At 44.0% G+C, this 17242-nt stretch overlaps 1 protein-coding gene across 8 annotated transcripts in view; it reads left to right on the forward strand.

Moving 5' to 3' along the window:
* fhit (fragile histidine triad diadenosine triphosphatase) overlaps positions 1–15268 on the forward strand; it is a 1076873-nt gene extending 1061605 nt beyond the window's left edge. For 6 of the 8 annotated variants that reach the window (XM_078209531.1, XM_078209536.1, XM_078209537.1 and 3 more), the window contains 2 exons: positions 14030–14140; positions 14365–15196. In XM_078209531.1, the coding sequence (XP_078065657.1) occupies positions 14030–14131 (102 nt within the window). In that variant the 3' untranslated portion in view covers positions 14132–14140; positions 14365–15196. Of the gene's footprint in view, positions 1–14029; positions 14141–14364 lie in introns of all 8 variants that reach the window. The other 2 variants (XM_078209533.1, XM_078209534.1) reach the window with 2 other exon arrangements.
* Positions 15269–17242: the final 1974 nt, after the last annotated feature.

A 17242-nucleotide genomic window follows, 5' to 3' on the forward strand; every position in this document is an offset into this window, starting at 1 on the left:
CATCACTTCGCATTTATCTGGATTAAATTCCATCTGCCATTTCTCTGCCCAATGCTCCAGCCTATCTATATCCTGCTGTATTCTCTGACAATGTTCATCACTATCCGCAACTCCAGCCATCTTCGTGTCATCCGCAAACTTACTGATCACACCAGTTACATCTTCCTCCAAATCATTTACATATATCAGAAACAGCAGAGGTCCCAGTACAGAACCCTGCGGAACACCACTAGTCACAGACCTCCAACCGGAAAAAGACCCCATCCACTGCTACCCTCTGTCCTCTATGGCTAAGCCAGTTCTCCACCCATCTAGCTAGTTCATCTTTTATCCCGTGAGATTTAACCTTCTGCACCAGCACTGAAGTGAGTGGGACTGTGGTCGGCTCGATGGGCCGAATGGCCTCCTTCTGCACTGTAGGGAATCTATGAAAATGTAATTCTAAAATATTACAAGCATTCTACAATTTTCTGCACTCCTGAAAGATTTTGTTGGAAGCCCCAACACGAGCGCTTCATCTCTTGATTGTCTCCCTAGTTGCCTGCAATTTTAAGTTAATCAGGCCCAAAAAAGCATTGCATTAAAATCTACCAAACTGAGTGTCTGGAAAAAGGAACATCTCTTAATTTTCTAACACCAGTCTGTCCTGCTACATACTAGGACCTTTGTTACCCTGTTGGCAAAAATCACAAGTTCATCATTCAGTTCTTACCTCCACTTTTCAATCTCTTTCATTGTGGCATTCCCTTCGTACTGCATTAGGAATTAAGCAATCAATCCTCTAGTTGCATTAAATATGTAAAACGAGAATAATATATCTAGTATAACTATTTTTTCCACTGAAAAAATACTTCTCCTGTGTTAGAGAGGTCTACGGAATTTTATAACATTGAAGGGCAACCTCACAAGCAAAATGGTTGAGAACCTCTCATCTAAATGATAACTTAATAAGATGTTACATTCTGCTTAATGTGTGAAATAATTCTATCTGAACCTGAGGGGCAGGATTTTGAGTCACCACAAGCTTGAAACGGACGCAAGCTGGCAGTAAAAATAGCCCCGCCAGCCTGTATGCTGGTTCCCCAACTCAATCCCACCTCTGGCAGGGAATGAGGACACTAGAACTACTTGCCTGCGAGTAGCGAATAGTCAATTAAACTACTGAACAGCTTCTTAAGGCTCATAATCAGTCTCCAAGCTCCTGAAAATGGTGAGGGGCGGTTTAGTTTCCTGTAGGCAGACCAGGGAGCCAGTGCTCCAGATTGGCTGAGAGGCTCTCCCTGCTTGTTTGGGTATAGCAGGCCGTACTGTAAAGTGGTTCTCCTATCATTGGTCAGAACATTGAATACAGGAGTTGGGACGTCTTGTTGAAGTTGTACAAGACATTGGTAAGGCCACACTTGGAATACTGTGTACAGTTCTGGTCACCCTATTATAGAAAGGATATTATTAAACTAGAAAGAATGCAGAAAAGATTGACTAGGATGCTACCGGGACTTGATGGTTTGAGTTATAAGGAGAGGCTGGATAGACTGGGACTTTTTTCACAGGAGCGTAGAAGGCTGAGGGGTGATCGTATAGAGGTCTATAAAATAATGAGGGGCATAGATCAGCAAGATAGTCAATATCTTTTCCCAAAGATAGGGGTGTCTAAAACTAGAGGGCATAGGTTTAAGGTGAGAGGGGAGAGATACAAAAGTGTCCAGAGGGACCATTCTTTCACACATGGGGTGGTGAGTGTCTGGAACAAGCTGCCAGAGGTAGTAGTAGAGGCGGGTACAATTTTGTCCTTTGAAAAGCATTTAGACAGGTGCATGGGTAAGATGGGTATAGAGGGATATGGGCCAAATGTGGACAATTGGGATTAGCTTAAGGGTTTACAAAAAAGGACTGCATGGACAAGTTGGGCTGAAGGGCCTGTTTCCATGCTGTAAACCTCTGACTCTATGACTCTAAATCTGTTCGCAGTGGCCTGGGGGATTCAAAGGCCATTTTCTAATTTAATATTTGCAAAAAGTTAAATAAATTACCAAGAGAAACAACAGAATCACGAAAGGATGTAATGTTGTCTCCCTCATTACCACCATGACATCCTGTTGTTGCTTTCAAGCTGGAAGGCTTCTTATTGGTCCAACAACACTGAAAGCCCACATGCCACTGTAATAAAAGCAAATTACTATGGATGCTGGAATCTGAAACCAAAAAGGGAAAATGCTGGAAAATCTCAGCAGGTCTGGCAGCATCTGTAAGGACAGAAAAGAGCTGATGTTTCAGGTCCAGACGACCCTTTGTCAAAGCTAAAAGGCATAGAAAGTGGGAGATATTTATACTGCAGGGTGAGGGAATGGAAGATGAGTCATAGCCAAAGAAACAAGGGGGAAAAGACTGCTAATGGCAGTCCACAGAGAATAAAGGATGTGAATGGCCAAACGGTAAAGAAGCTAAAATGAGAAGGTAAGCTGTGACAGATGAAGATGTTGGGGGAGGGGTGGGGGGAATGGATGGGTCAGAGGTAAAATTTAGAAAAGGGGAGAAAAGGTAAGGGAAGGGGAATAAAGTAGGGGGAAGAGTGGGGGGGGGGGGGGGGGAAGAAAAATGAAGAAAGACAATAAAGAAATAAAAAGTAGAAAACAGTAAAACATTAAATAAAATAGAATGAAAACAAAGAGGTCGAGGTGGGGTAGAGCTAATCATCTGAAGTTGTTGAATTCGATGTTGAGACTGGAAGGCTATAAAGTGCCTCACCAGAAGATGAGATGCTGTTCCTCCAGTTTGCGTTGAGCTTCAGTGGAACATTGCAGTATGGCCAAGAACAGACATGTGGGCATGGGAGCAGGATCGTGTGTTACAATAGCAAGCAACCGGAAAGTCAGGGTCTTGATTGTGCACAGACCGAAGGTGCTCAGCAAAGCAATCACCCAGTCTACACTTGGTCTCTCCGATATAGAGGAGACCACATTGGGAGCAGCGAATGCGATACACCGAATTGAAAGAGGCGCAAGTGAAACGCTGCTTAACCTGGAGTGAATGTTTTGGACCTGGGATGGTGAGCAAAGAAGAGGTAAAGGGGCAGGTGTTACACCTTCTGTGATTGCATGGGAAGGTGCCATGAGTGACGGGAAAGGTGTTGGGTATAGTGGAGGAGTGGACTAGGTTATCCCAGAGGGAAAACTAGCCTTAGTATATACATAATCATTAAGCCACTGTAATAACTCCAGAAGCCCGACTGGAAAGGAGCATAGTGGTGTAATCCCTGCCTGGGGCTACTGTTCAGCAGGCCCAGTCCTGGGCCTGCCTTATAAAAGGGTCAGGTAATGAATTTCAGCTGGACAGGCCAGAGCCTGTTACCAAGGGAACTCATATTCAATACCCCACTAGGAGATCCATCAGTGATTCCCCATGGACCTAGTGGGGGTTATCACAGCCATCCTATAGCCATTAGTTGGTCATACCAGGGAAAACCATACTGAGTGACTGTTTTCCACACACTGCAGGCTTATGATCCACATTTGAGCCTGATGACAGGGCTCACACGCCCTGAATTTTTCAGTTTAAGTGAATGAAAATGAATAGGGCAGCAAATCAACAACAATTAAAGAGACCAAAAGATTTAGGGAGGAAATTAAGGTTTAGGTAACTGGAGGCAAGGGCACCAAATAGTGGAACAAATAATCAGGGCTGCTCAAGTGGCCAGGATTAGATGAGTGCAGATATCACCGAGGGTTGTGGAGCTGGATGAGTTGCAGAGATAAGGAGGGTGAGACCACATAGCGATCTGGAAACATGGCTGAGAGCTTTGAAAGCAAGGTGTTGCTAGAGCAGAAACTAGTGTTAAAGAGCACAGGGATAATGAATGGCTGGGAATTGGTCTGAGTTAGGACATGGGCAACAAGGCACATGGTAGGCTGATAGAGTGCATTAAGCCTAGAGGATTTCCACACCAGATGTGCTAAGGCTGGGGCAGAAGCGGGTGCATGGAGATAGGCGAACTTATGATGACACAGTTGTCAGAAACTTATCCTGTGGTCAGATATGAAGCAAGGATGCAAACAGTCTTGTCCACATTCAAACAGTTGCCAGGGAGAGGGATAGAGTTGATAGCTAAGGAATGAAGTTTTAATAGTATCGAGGCATTGGTCTGAATCGCTGTCAGATTTCCACTCTGCTCCTACTTTTCTGCACCATCCCAGAGTTCCGCATTTCTGGCCAGGACTTCCAATCCCAGTTTTGCCAGAAATCCCTGAAATGGGGTTGCTTCATAACACTGGATCTTTAGGAGAAGATGAGCCACACCTCTATTTTAACAGCATAAGCTGCCGTCGACTAGTAAGTAGTTTAAATATCCCAAAGATTTTTGAAAAGTTATGGAGAGAAGGTAAGTGGCGAGTGGCATAGGATGGGTCAGGTAAGAGGGTAGGATGACTGGTGGGTAGGGTGGCAGCTGGGTAGAGTGGGAGGTGGATAGGGTGGTGTGGTGGCAGGTGGGTAGAGTGGCAGGTTGGTCGGGCAGCATCTGGGTAGACTGGTAAATGGGTAGAGGGATTGAATAGCGCGTGTGTGAAGCAGATTGGGTGGCAGGTGCGTGAGTGGGTAGATCGGTCATGGGGGTATTTGGGTTGGGGGGTTTATCAGGTTAAGGGCTAGCTAGGTCAGGTTGGGAACAGGGAGTCAGGTGGTGGGGTCAAATCACATCAGGCGAGTAGTTGGGGAGGTCAAGGGGCATAGTCAGATGCTGGGGCTAGTCATGTCATGTTGCGGGGGTGTCAGGGAGCTGTTTAAGTGGTGGCATTGTGGAGAGAGTTAGAGTGGTCTGGGGAGTTAGTCAGGTCTGGTTGGGGGAGTCCTACAATCAAGAGGGCCCCAGAATTCAGAGGAGTCAGTTGGTCAAAGAGGGTACTCTGGAGTCAGGCAGTTAGTCAGTGGGGGTTGGAGGTCAGGAAGGGTGTTTGGGAGGGAGGGGGTTAGTTGGGGTGTTGAGGAGGGTCGAGAGCGAAGTTGGTGTGGTCAGTATGAGTGTTTTTGGGAAGGGGATGATGGAGTCAGTTGTATAGTTACCCAGGAATTAGTCTATGGTTTTCGGTCTGACATTTTCTGGATAACTATCCAGGTAAGTGAGTCAGAACTGTCTGAAGTCTACAGCTGATTCAGAGTTGGAGACTTTTTTGTAGGAAATTGTCTATAAGAAGGCTGCTGGCCACACTCACCCCCACTTCCCCCAACCCAGGATTTACTTACCGGCTGCTGAAACCCAAAATGGAGTGTAGCAAAACAATGATTTTTGAAAGGTCAGCCACCTCCCCACCCGCCCCCAATTTGCACACAGTCATCAATTTGTGTGCACCAAAATCGAAATAATGAATTTCTGCCCCCACCCTGTGTCACAATGCTGCCCACAGGGATTGTGAATACAGGATTTTGCATCATGTAAGTCCAGAAGCTGTAAAGATTTATCAGCCAGAACAGCAGTTGAACACATCAGAAAAGGTGGTATTGGTGAGAAAGGGAGCTGCAGTAATGTGTACCATCGCACATAATGGCCCGCTTTCTGGTCACCCAATACTAGCTCCTTGCGGTGCACTCCTGTTCTAATAAAATGAACATTACTGACTGGGAAGCTATTCAACTTCTTGGAGTCTGTGTGGGTGGGGGAGGAATGAAATTGTGATGGGGTCTTCCACTTTGACACGGCTGATGAGGTCATTCAACTTCATGCTATTCTTCATTCAAGGCCACTGCACAGTGCTATTTGCATTGACATGTCCCATTGCCCTCTGCTGGACACGCTGACCCACTCTGTTGGTAACTCGATGATTATTTTGAGGAAATGGCAGTTCCCTGCTCCAGCGCACTTGATCCAATTAAATTGCTACAACCTACTCTGAAAAAAAACAGGGCACTTTGTTGCTCCCATGACGACAGATTGACATGGCTGATCTTTGGCAATCGCATTTGTTTCATCATTTGGCCACTCGAGCAGCAATCCCTCTTGAAACTGCTGCATGCCTTAAATTATAGACAGGTACATTGCTGAATCTGTTTGCTTCTCAGTTGCTTTAGGCTGGATCCAAAAGCTAAATGGATTCAGTGCTGCAGTTTTCAGGAGAGTGCTGGCATGCCGGTTTGAGAATGGAACATCTTGGAGAAAATGTGTTCCTGCGGAAAGAACCATACTGACCGATAAACACTGACAACCATTTGCTGTAATGTTCTGAAGAGGGTTGAGAAGAATGATTTGTAAAGGTGGCTCTGATTATGAAGTTAATACTAAGTTTGAATGTTTGAATCAGTTTCACACCATGCCTGCTAACAAATTCATACAACCCAAGACTCTGACTGGTCTGCATCCAACTTTTACCTGAATGTCTTCTTTTTCTTAAAACATATGGGGTAAATTTTCTGGTCCCCACCTGCCTTGGGAATCATAGCAGGAAGTTCGGAAAACTTGGCAGACCATTTATAGGTCCATTGACCTCAGGTGGGAATTTCTAGTCCAGGGCCGCACGGCTGGAAAATCCCACCCCATGGTCTATAAGCAACCTGTTGTTTATATCAAAGTGCAACAAAGAGTCTCAGAGTCACTGTTTTCCTTTAGAAGCAGGAAATCTGAATACATTATTTAATAAAAAGATTGTGGATTTTGTAAAATATTATAGATATACAATAAATATAATGCAGAGTATGCCTCACTCATTTCCCTGTGAATTTCATAAATAATAATTGGTGTATGATGGCAGATGGTTATGAATTCTCAGCCATCATTACCATACATGACAGTACATGTCTTATAATATTATGATCTAGAATACCAGATAATCAGTTATTGCAGGCGAGGACAGGAGAGAACTGAAACCCTTGTACGCTTTCCCTTACTGTCTGTAATCAGTGTGTTTTGGAAAGAAAGGTATGTTTTCCAACCCCTGAGTGTGTGGTCATTTTTAAATATCCAGCAGCAAGCTTTTGTGGATTTAACTAAAGACACACGGGCCCGATTTTACCATTTTCATTCTAAGTGCTGAATCTGGGCGCAATTCAGATCCAACTTGGAAATCTGTTCTCAAGCGCCCCCATATGCACTCAGCTTCGAAAACAAATCGTGGGTCTGAATTGCGCCGTGGGCGGGGCTTATCATGCCTAAAACTCAACTGGTCTGATCGGAGCTTTGAACTGCGCATGCGCAGTGAAAAAAAACTTGAAAAATGCGCCCTTGTCACATCGCTCCCGGCCCGCAAAAAGCAGATAAAGCAGCCCAGGAGCGAAAAGTGGGAGTGACGTCCCCACAGATTTTGCCCCACCCCCACAACATAACTGTCCCCCTTATCCACCCACCTCCCCCCTGCTACCCAGACCGATCACCCACAGAGTGGCAGCGGTCCCCCTATCCTGCCCCCCACCAGAGATCCATCTGGCCTCTCGCCACCCCACCCCCCCCACCCCCCATCAGAGAATGATCGGGCCTCCAAAACATGTCTGTTTCGCGCTGAATCTGGACGCGTGAGGAAATGCTGGTAAAGTTGGGCAGGCAGCCCATTAATTCAATTTAAATGCATGCAAACGCCGTTTCGGGCGCGATTCAGATCGCGGACATTTTTGGGCCTTGGTAAAGTGAGCATCCGCATGGACACAGGCGCGGATCGTGTTAATGGCCTCACGCCCGACTTTACCAAGTTTCTGCGCCCGAAAATATATTGGATCTGGTGCTGGGAAATGAGCCAGACCAGGTGCTAGACTTGGAAGTTGGTGTGCATTTTGGTGATAGTGACCACAATTCGGTTACGTTCACCTTAGTGATGGAAAGGGATAGGCATGAACCTCGGGCCAGTGGTTTTAGCTGGGGGAAGGGTAATTATGAGGCTATTAGGAGAGAATTAGGAAACATAGGTTGGACTAGGAGATTACAGGGACTGGGAACGTCCGACATGTGGAGTTTTTTCAAGGAGCAGCTACTGCGAGTCTGTGATAGGTATGTCCCTGTCAGGCAAGGAGGAATTGGTAGGGCTAGGGAACCGTGGTGCACCAAAAAAGTTTCTTTGTTGGTTAAAAAGAAAAAGGAGGCTTATGTTCGGATGAGACGTGAGCACTCGGGTAGTGCACTAGAAAGCTTTAGATTGGCTAAGAGGGAGTTGAAGAGCGAGCTTAGAAGGGCTAAAAGGGGACATGAGAAGACTTTGGCGGATAGGGTTAAAGAGAATCCTAAGGCGTTCTATAGGTATGTCAAGAACAGAAGGTTGGTTAGGGCAAGTTTAGGGCCAGTTATAGATGGCAGAGGGAAGTTATGTGTGGAACCGGAGGAGATTGGTGAAGCATTGAACCAATATTTCTCTTCGGTGTTCACGCAAGGGGACATGAATATAGCTGAGGAGGACACTGGGTTGCAAGGGAGTAGAATAGACAGTATTACAGTTGATAAGGAGGATGTGCAGGATATTCTGGAGGGTCTGAAAATAGATAAATCCCCTGGTCCGGATGGGATTTATCCAAGGATTCTCTGGGAGGCAAGAGAAGTGATTGCAGAGCCTCTGGCTCTGATCTTCAGGTCGTCGTTGGCCTCTGGTATAGTACCAGAAGATTGGAGGTTAGCGAATGTTGTCCCATTGTTTAAGAAGGGGAACAGAGACTTCCCCGGGAATTATAGACCGGTGAGTCTCACTTCTGTTGTCGGCAAGATGTTGGAAAAAATTATAAGGGATAGGATTTATAGTTATTTGGAGAGTAATGAATTGATAGGTGATAGTCAGCATGGTTTTGTGGCAGGTAGGTCGTGCCTTACTAACCTTATTGAGTTTTTTGAGAAAGTGACCAAGGAGGTGGATGGGGGCAGGGCAGTGGACGTGGTATATATGGATTTTAGTAAGGCGTTTGATAAGGTTCACCATGGTAGGCTTCTGCAGAAAATGCAGATGTATGGGATTGGGGGTGATCTAGGAAATTGGATCAGGAATTGGCTAGCGGATAGGAAACAGAGGGTGGTGGTTGATAGTAAATATTCATCATGGAGTGCGGTTACAAGTGGTGTACCTCAGGGATCTGTTTTGGGGCCACTGCTGTTTGTAATATTTATTAATGATCTGGATGAGGGTATAGTTGGGTGGATTAGCAAATTTGCTGATGACACCAAAGTCGGTGGTGTGGTAGACAGTGAGGAAGGGTGTCGTAGTTTGCAGGAAGACTTAGACAGGTTGCAAAGTTGGGCCGAGAGGTGGCGGATGGAGTTTAATGCGGAGAAGTGTGAGGTAATTCACTTTGGTAGGAATAACAGATGTGTTGAGTATAGGGCTAACGGGAGGACTTTGAATAGTGTGGAGGAGCAGAGGGATCTAGGTGTATGTGTGCATAGATCCCTGAAAGTTGGGAATCAAGTAGATAAGGTTGTTAAGAAGGCATATGGTGTCTTGGCGTTTATTGGTAGGGGGATTGAATTTAGGAGTCGTAGCGTTATGTTGCAACTGTACACAACTCTGGTGCGGCCGCACTTGGAGTACTGTGTGCAGTTCTGGTCCCCACATTACAGGAAGGATGTGGAGGCTTTGGAGAGGGTGCAGAGGAGGTTTACCAGGATGTTGCCTGGTATGGAGGGGAGATCCTATGAGGAGAGGCTGAGGGATTTGGGATTGTTTTCGCTGGAAAGGCGGCGGCTAAGAGGGGATCTTATTGAAACATATAAGATGATTAGAGGTTTAGATAGGGTGGATAGTGATAGCCTTTTTCCTCTGATGGAGAAATCCAGCACGAGGGGGCATGGCTTTAAATTGAGGGGGGGTAGTTATAGAACCGATGTCAGGGGTAGGTTCTTTACCCAGAGGGTGGTGAGGGATTGGAATGCCCTGCCAGCATCAGTAGTAAATGCGCCTAGTTTGGGGGCGTTTAAGAGATCCGTAGATAGGTTCATGGACGAAAAGAAATTGGTTTAGGTTGGAGGGTCACAGTTTTTTTTTTTTTAACTGGTCGGTGCAACATCGTGGGCCGAAGGGCCTGTTCTGCGCTGTAATGTTCTATGTTCTATGTTCTATGAAAATGGTAAAATCGGGCCCATAATCACACATTGACCTCAAAAGTCTAAATGCTCCATTACTCACTCACTCATAGGCACACACACACACAAGAAAGATACAGTTCAAGAAGATATTGCAATTAATAAGAATGCACTGTCACCTTTTTGCTTGTCTTAGGAAGAAGTAGGCCCTGAAGAAGGTGTTTGCATTTATGAAGGGGTAGTTTTGACGGATTCAAATAGCTGGAGGTATATTTCAGGATTCCTTTGAACAGATGGATGTCCAGCAGGTCACAAGGTGAAACTTGTGGTTTCTTTACCGGGCGGTCAAGTTTCTGTACTGACAGACTTTTAAAAGGGATGTCTGGGAGACTTTAAGATGTAACTTTCCCCAGAGTTTTAAAAGACATGGGCCTACTACTTTGTCTTGCTGCTCATGTCTTGCATCTGGAGTTCTGTGTAGACTGGCCAGTTCTTGGAATAGGGCAGTTTCCTTACTGAATGCAGTCCATGTTTAAAGTTATGAATAGGACATGCCTTCATTGGGCATGACATAATGAATGAATAAATTAGTTTAGGGTCAGGGTCTGTATACATATATCCAAATAAAGCCAGGGAGAGTCCAGGGTTTGACTGTGATTCACCCACTAACTGGCTACCATTGTTTTTACAATATATACATAGAAGTTCCTCTTACAAGATTTGGATCTGCCTGATATATTCCCTTGTTTGCAACTGCACTGATCGCATCCATAAACAGTTTAAATATCTTATGTACTGGAGGGTCCAGTATTGAGTATTGTGTAATTATATGATGTCTTTCGCTAGCGTGGTAACAATCTGATCCTCATCTGGTATAAATTAAGTATTGTGCTTTTTGCATAGCTTCCTGTGCATTTCCTTCACTTTTCTAAAGCTGGCCTAGATTCCTCAATGGGACAAGTGAATATACAGTTTTTAATAGATGCAATCACATTTCATCTCAACTCAACAAACGACACAAGTCGTGTCAAGTATAAGAAACATAATTAATGTGCATTACTATTTCTACTATAGCAGGCTTGTCAGATTTTTCATGATGTGCCTTCCGATTGTGGTTGAGGATGAACGGGTTTTCCCCTCATTACATGATGCCTTTTCAATGCTCAAGCTGACTAACCATCAGCTGATGTGGCCATTGTCCTTTTCTCTCTATGATCCTAGCGAGTTGGAGAGCTGCCTCTCTCACTTCTTTCCCATTTAATAATTCACTCGTTGGTCTATCAATGAACCCCACTATTTCACTCACCTTGGCTGTTTTAAAGAATGCATCTATTCTGCTTCTTAATGTGAATGAGAGCTCATCGTAAATGAGCCTGGGATGAGGACATTGACCCTTATTGAATAATTTTATAGTAGACACAAGTTTCCCACAAACTAACTTGGCTTAAATACTTATCTTCAGTAAGTGGCTGCCTGACAAAAAGACATTTCAGATAAGTGGCTTGAATCTGTAATTTTTAAAAAACCTGTGGACAATCAATTGTTTTGAAGCATAGCATCCAATTGCATAACTTCTCCCCCCCAATCACCTCCGTGAATAATTTTTTAAAACAATTCTGAAATAGAAGAATCCTTATTATCTGATAAAATGACCAGGTTTGTACTGTTACATTAACTAACGGTAACGGAGCTATTGGTAATGAAGAGTAATGGGTTTGTGATCTCTAGATATCAAGTTAGATATTTATCTGGTTGAGAACATGATTAAATTTCATACGGATAAATGTCAACATAAATGATGATCATATCTCTGGAACATGATGATTCCTTTGCTGCGGGGACCATGGAGACACCATCAGTAAAGCAGAACTGGCCAGGGTTGAACATCACAGTGTACTGTGGCGATACACTGATACCCTGGTATTTTACTACTTTGCTTCAAGGGGCTCAGAAGAAATTTCCCAACCCTTCATCTTTGAAGTTTCAGCTGTAGTTTCTCACCCTCCTCGGGGGGGATTTAAACAAAGTAGACGGTTTATGAAAGGGAAGATCATACACAGTTTGTGAGGAATGGTTTTAATGGCATGAATGGCTTTTTCTTCTTTAATCTTTTTGTGTTTTTACATCCATAGTACACGGGGATTGATGTTTTCTGTTGTTATTGGTGCAAAATACAAGAAAATAATCTCCCAGGTTCTGTGGACAGGTCAGAGGAAAATAATTTTCTGAAAATGCAGGACGCCAGAGCTGTTTGCTTACAAAACACTGGTGCAACACATTGCTGCTGTACCTGAATTACTTAGTAATTTATCTTGTATGAGTGGAGAACTCTATCGTAGCAAAAGTCGAATCTCTGCCCCTAACCTAACCAAATAGCGCAATATGATCATGTAGGTCGTATATTAAATCTGTCCGGTCTTGGGAGTATCTCAATATAATATTTTTTAAATGCTCTGTAAAAATGAAAAATCATATATTTTAAACTCTTCAGAATGATTTACTGTGTTCAGCCTTTATCTTCTCTATGAACTGCTCAGCTTTTTTCGTTTAATGCTCAGCGATCTGACCTGACATTTCACATTTCTGTACTCATTCTTGGGATAGAAGCATCACTGGCAAGGTCAGGATTTGTTGTCCATCCCTGATTGCGCTTGAGAAGGTGGTGGGGCACTTTCTTGAAATGCTGCAGTCCATCTGATGTAGGGACATTCACAGTGCTATTTGGGAGGGAATTCCAGGTTTTTGACCCAGTGAGAGTGAAGTAACAGCAAAATACTTTCAAGTCAGGATGGTGTGTGATTTGGATTTGGATGGAAACTTGCAGGCAGTAGTATGGTATTTCCATATGACTGTGTCCTTGTCCTTCTATTATGTAGAGGTTGTGGTTTTGGAAGATGCTTCTGAAGGAGACTTGATGAGTTGCTGCAGTGGATCTTGTAGGTGGTACACACTGCTGCCACTGTTCACCAGTGTCGGAGTGAATGTTGAAGGTGGTGGATGGGGCCCCCCGTCCTGGATGATGTCAAGCTTCTATACAGATGTAAGATGTTGTTGTGAGAAGCTGGATTAATTCCCCATGTGGTTTATGCACTTCAACAGAAGCATGGGAAGCTCAGAAGTTGGACTCAGTTTTTGCAAACGTCAATTTTAACTTTGGCACTTGTTTGGTTTGGATCACTTGGTGCGGGCATTCGTGCATTGTTTTGTCGTGTCTCAGTCCCTCAGTCCATTAATATCATCGCCAACCCAGTTTTCTACAGGTCTATCATTCTGCTTCTGCAATAAGAAAGCCGAATTTAGCCGTGCTAATGCAGGGACCCCACAAATGAGTGTTGATTTCATGTAATCTAAATGAAATAACTTCATGTAAATGCATCAAAAGTACTCTGATTAAGAAACTGTGATTCATAAAGTCAATCCACATGAATTTCTCACCTTGCACACCTCAGTTCCCTGGGATTATGTAAATTGAGAAATGTATAAGGAATTAGCAAAATTAAAATAAAAAAACAAAGGACCCTGTTCATGGCTCTCAAATCAGTGAAACTGCAGAAGATGTCTCTCTCCAACTCATGATAGATGGATAGATACCCTACAGTGCAGAAAGAGGCCCTTCGGCCCATCGAGTCTGCACCGACCACAATCCCACCCAGGCCCTATCCCCATATCCCTACATATTTTACCCACTAATCCCTCTAACCTACACATCTCAGGACTCTAAGGAGCAATTTTAGCATGGCCAATCAACCTAACCCGCACATCTTTGGACTGTGGGAGGAAACCGGAGCACCCGGAGGAAACCCACGCAGACACGAGGAGAATGTGCAAACTCCACACAGACAGTGACCCAAGCCTGGAATCGAACCCGGGTCCCTGGAGCTGTGAAGCAGCAGTACTAACCACCGTGCTACCGCGCCGCCCCTCACTTCTAAATTTCCTAGACACAGTCAAGAGAATGTTAAACTTCTTTCACTTTAGTAAGATATATATGCATGGTGATTAATATAATTTCTTCCTTTCATATATTTATCGTTCATCCCACACATGGAACTAATAAAGCTTCAGAAGCATGATCAAGAGACATCTGAAGAATCACACCAGTGGAGGACAGAGGAGGAGATGGCATCAGAAGCTGCTATTCTCAGAAAGTACTTCATCTAGTCGAGAACAGTATGTTTCCTTTTTGATCATTTTACTTGCATGGACTTTAAAGGTTTCTTAAACTAATGTGTCAAATAGTTAATGCATTTTTATGTTTTAGTATTCTTCAGACAACAAATAGCAATTGGACATTATCCACGCATGCTGACACAAGCGGTTACAAATAATTGTTTTGGTTAGCTGTGACAGTCTCCTGGGACCAATATATTATTGTCATGTTGTATGATTTTCAGCTGAGAATTCAAGGAACTTCAAGAAAATGGAGAATTCAGAAGATTAGACCAGTGGATGCTTTTCCCTGAAATGTGCATGAAAATGAAATTGCTGTTAAGTTACGACTACATTTCATCAAACAATATTTGACGCTTTGACAAGACCAGATTTCTACAGTATCAGTCAATGATATATCTAATATATCTTCAAAGCAGAAATTCTTGCAAGCTTTTGGCAATGTAATTGTACCCTACCAGGATGTGACTCTCACATGTTGCAGTGAGAGGCACCTAATCTACTTTCTTTGCTAATCCTGATTTAATTGTTTTGATTAGTACCCAGTTTTAGATTCAATGGAAACAGTCATTCAATATTGAAGAGCCTGTGTTAATGTTCATGATGCCATTAAAGCATGCTGTAAATGTGTAGCAATTTTCAAATGATCTTAGATTTATGTTTTACAATTATGATAATGAGAAATTCATAGCATCTGAAAGGGATGATAATACAAAGGCTACATTTTCCATCCTTTGCTGTTGTTGTGTATAAGGAAATGTGAGTATAATTTGGGAAGCATTTTTTATCTCGTATCTATCAATTCACGAAAAGTGAGGAATGCAGCCAGTCAACCACACACAATGTACCTGGATATGAACATAGTAAAGGATCACACAAAACATTTGTGAACTTCTTACCATCGCCACTTTAAACTCAATCCTCTGTGATGAATAGTGTAACTCTCAAGGTAGACTTCGACATTTTCAGAACATTTTAAAAAATTGTATTGATCTGTTTTGCTTGCTCACATTCCAACAATTGTTTTGATTAAAATTCATCTAGTCAATAACAGCTACAGTTTGTTTTCTTTTGATTTTTTTACATGCATAGACTTTGAAGATTTATTAAACTGTCAAATAGTAATACATTTCAATGTTTTGGAATACTGTCGAATACAAGTAGCATTGGACTGCATCCACTTCCCTCTTTTTAGACAGTCCCTCAGGATTGAGGATGACCTGCTTCCACTCCGGTTCAATGAGTTCTGAGCTGACTGATCAATCCAATGTTTGAGCTGTAGACTTTGCCAGACGCGGGACAAGTAGTGCTTGAAGTGTTCAGTAAATGGGTTGCTTGGACGTTTATGTGCTCTCTCTGACTTCACCCCCTGATGTCCCTGACAAAGTCTCTCGATGTGTGTGGTGTCTTTCCGAATAGCACAGTGGTTAGCACTGCTGCCTCACAGCGCCAGGAACCCATATGGGAAAACAGGCCCCTCACTACACTAACCACCCAGAAAACTAAAGTCTTCTCCCAACTACCTGCCCCACACTGCTCCACTCTGTTCAGTTCAGTTTAATTCCAGACTTGGGTAACTATCTGTGTGGAGTTTGCACATTCTCCCTGTGTCTGTGTGGGTTTCCTCCAGGTGCTCCGGTTTCCTCCCACGGTCCAAATATGTGCAGGTTGGTTGGATTGGCCATGTTAAATTGTCCCTTGATGTCCGAGGATGCGTAGGCTAGGTGGATTAGCCATGGTAAATGCATGGGGTTACGGAGATAGAGTGGAGGGGTGGATAAGATGCTGTTTTGGAGAGTCAGTGCAGACTCAATGGGCCAAATGGCCTCCTTCTGCACTGTAGGGATTCTATGAATGAGCATTCTCCATTTTGGTAAGTCACAACTCAGGGTTTTCCATGAGTTTGCAGGCATGTTTGACCTCTTCAGAATTGCTTTGAGGACACCCCTAGAACTTCAAGTTTTAGGCGTCCAGATAACCAACAACCTATCCTGGTCCCTCCATGCCGGCGCTAAAGTTAAGAAAGCCCACTACTTTCTCAGAAAACTAAGGAAATTTGGCATGTCCGCTACGACTCTCTTCAACGTTTCCAGATGCACCACAGAAAGCATTCTTCCTGGTTGTATCACAGCTTGGTATGGCTCCTGCTCTGTCCAAGACCACAATAAACTACAAAGGGTCGTGAATGAAGCCCAGTCCGTCACTCAAACCAGCCTCCTACCCATTGATACTGTCTACACTTCCCGCTGCCTCGGAAAAGCAACTAGCATAATCAAGGACCCCATGCACCCTGGACATACTCTTTTCCACCTTTTTTCATCGGGAAAAAGATACAAAAGTCTGAGGACACATACCAATCGACTCAAGAACAGCTTTTTCCCTGCTGCCATCAGACGTTTGAATGGATCTACCTTGCATTAAGTTGATCTTTCTCTACACTCTTCCTATGAGTATAACACTACATTCTGCACTCTCTCCTTTCCTTCTCTATGAATGATATGCTTTGTATGGCGTGCATGAAGCAATACTTTTCACTGTATACTAATACATGCGACAATAATAAATCAAATCAAAAGCATTTCCCCCATCCTCCTGGGCATCTCCTGCTGTGACCAAGTTCTGAGTAGAGCAATTGCTTCTGGAGACTTGTTTCAGTCATGGGCTGTCCAGTGGAGCTGGTTTTGAGTGATTAGCACCTCAATGCCGGTCAAGTTGGCTTGAGGGGGGCCTCTGCTGTTGGACGGCCTTTGTTGCTCCTGGATTTGGAGCATCCTGTGAAGGCACTGCTGGGGTGCTATTTCTTCTGTGCTTTGCAGTGTCTGCCGTAGTTTGTCCAAGTCTCCGAAGTGTAACGAGGATTAACGTTGCCTGGTAAACCATGACAGCCCGAGGGCAAAGTGGGCAACACTGCAGCCTCACAGCGCCAGGGACCTGGGTTCAATTCCGGCTTTGGGTCACTGTATGTGTGGAGTTTACACATTCTCCCCGTGTCTGTGTGGGTTTCCTCCAGGTGCTCCGGTTTTTTCCCCATAGTCTAAAGATGTGCGGCCTACGTTGATTGCTAAATTGCCCCTTAGCTTCAGGGGATTAGCAGGGTAAATA

Source organism: Mustelus asterias, chromosome 3 (genome assembly GCF_964213995.1).
Source record: "Mustelus asterias chromosome 3, sMusAst1.hap1.1, whole genome shotgun sequence".
Taxonomy (NCBI): domain Eukaryota; kingdom Metazoa; phylum Chordata; class Chondrichthyes; order Carcharhiniformes; family Triakidae; genus Mustelus; species Mustelus asterias.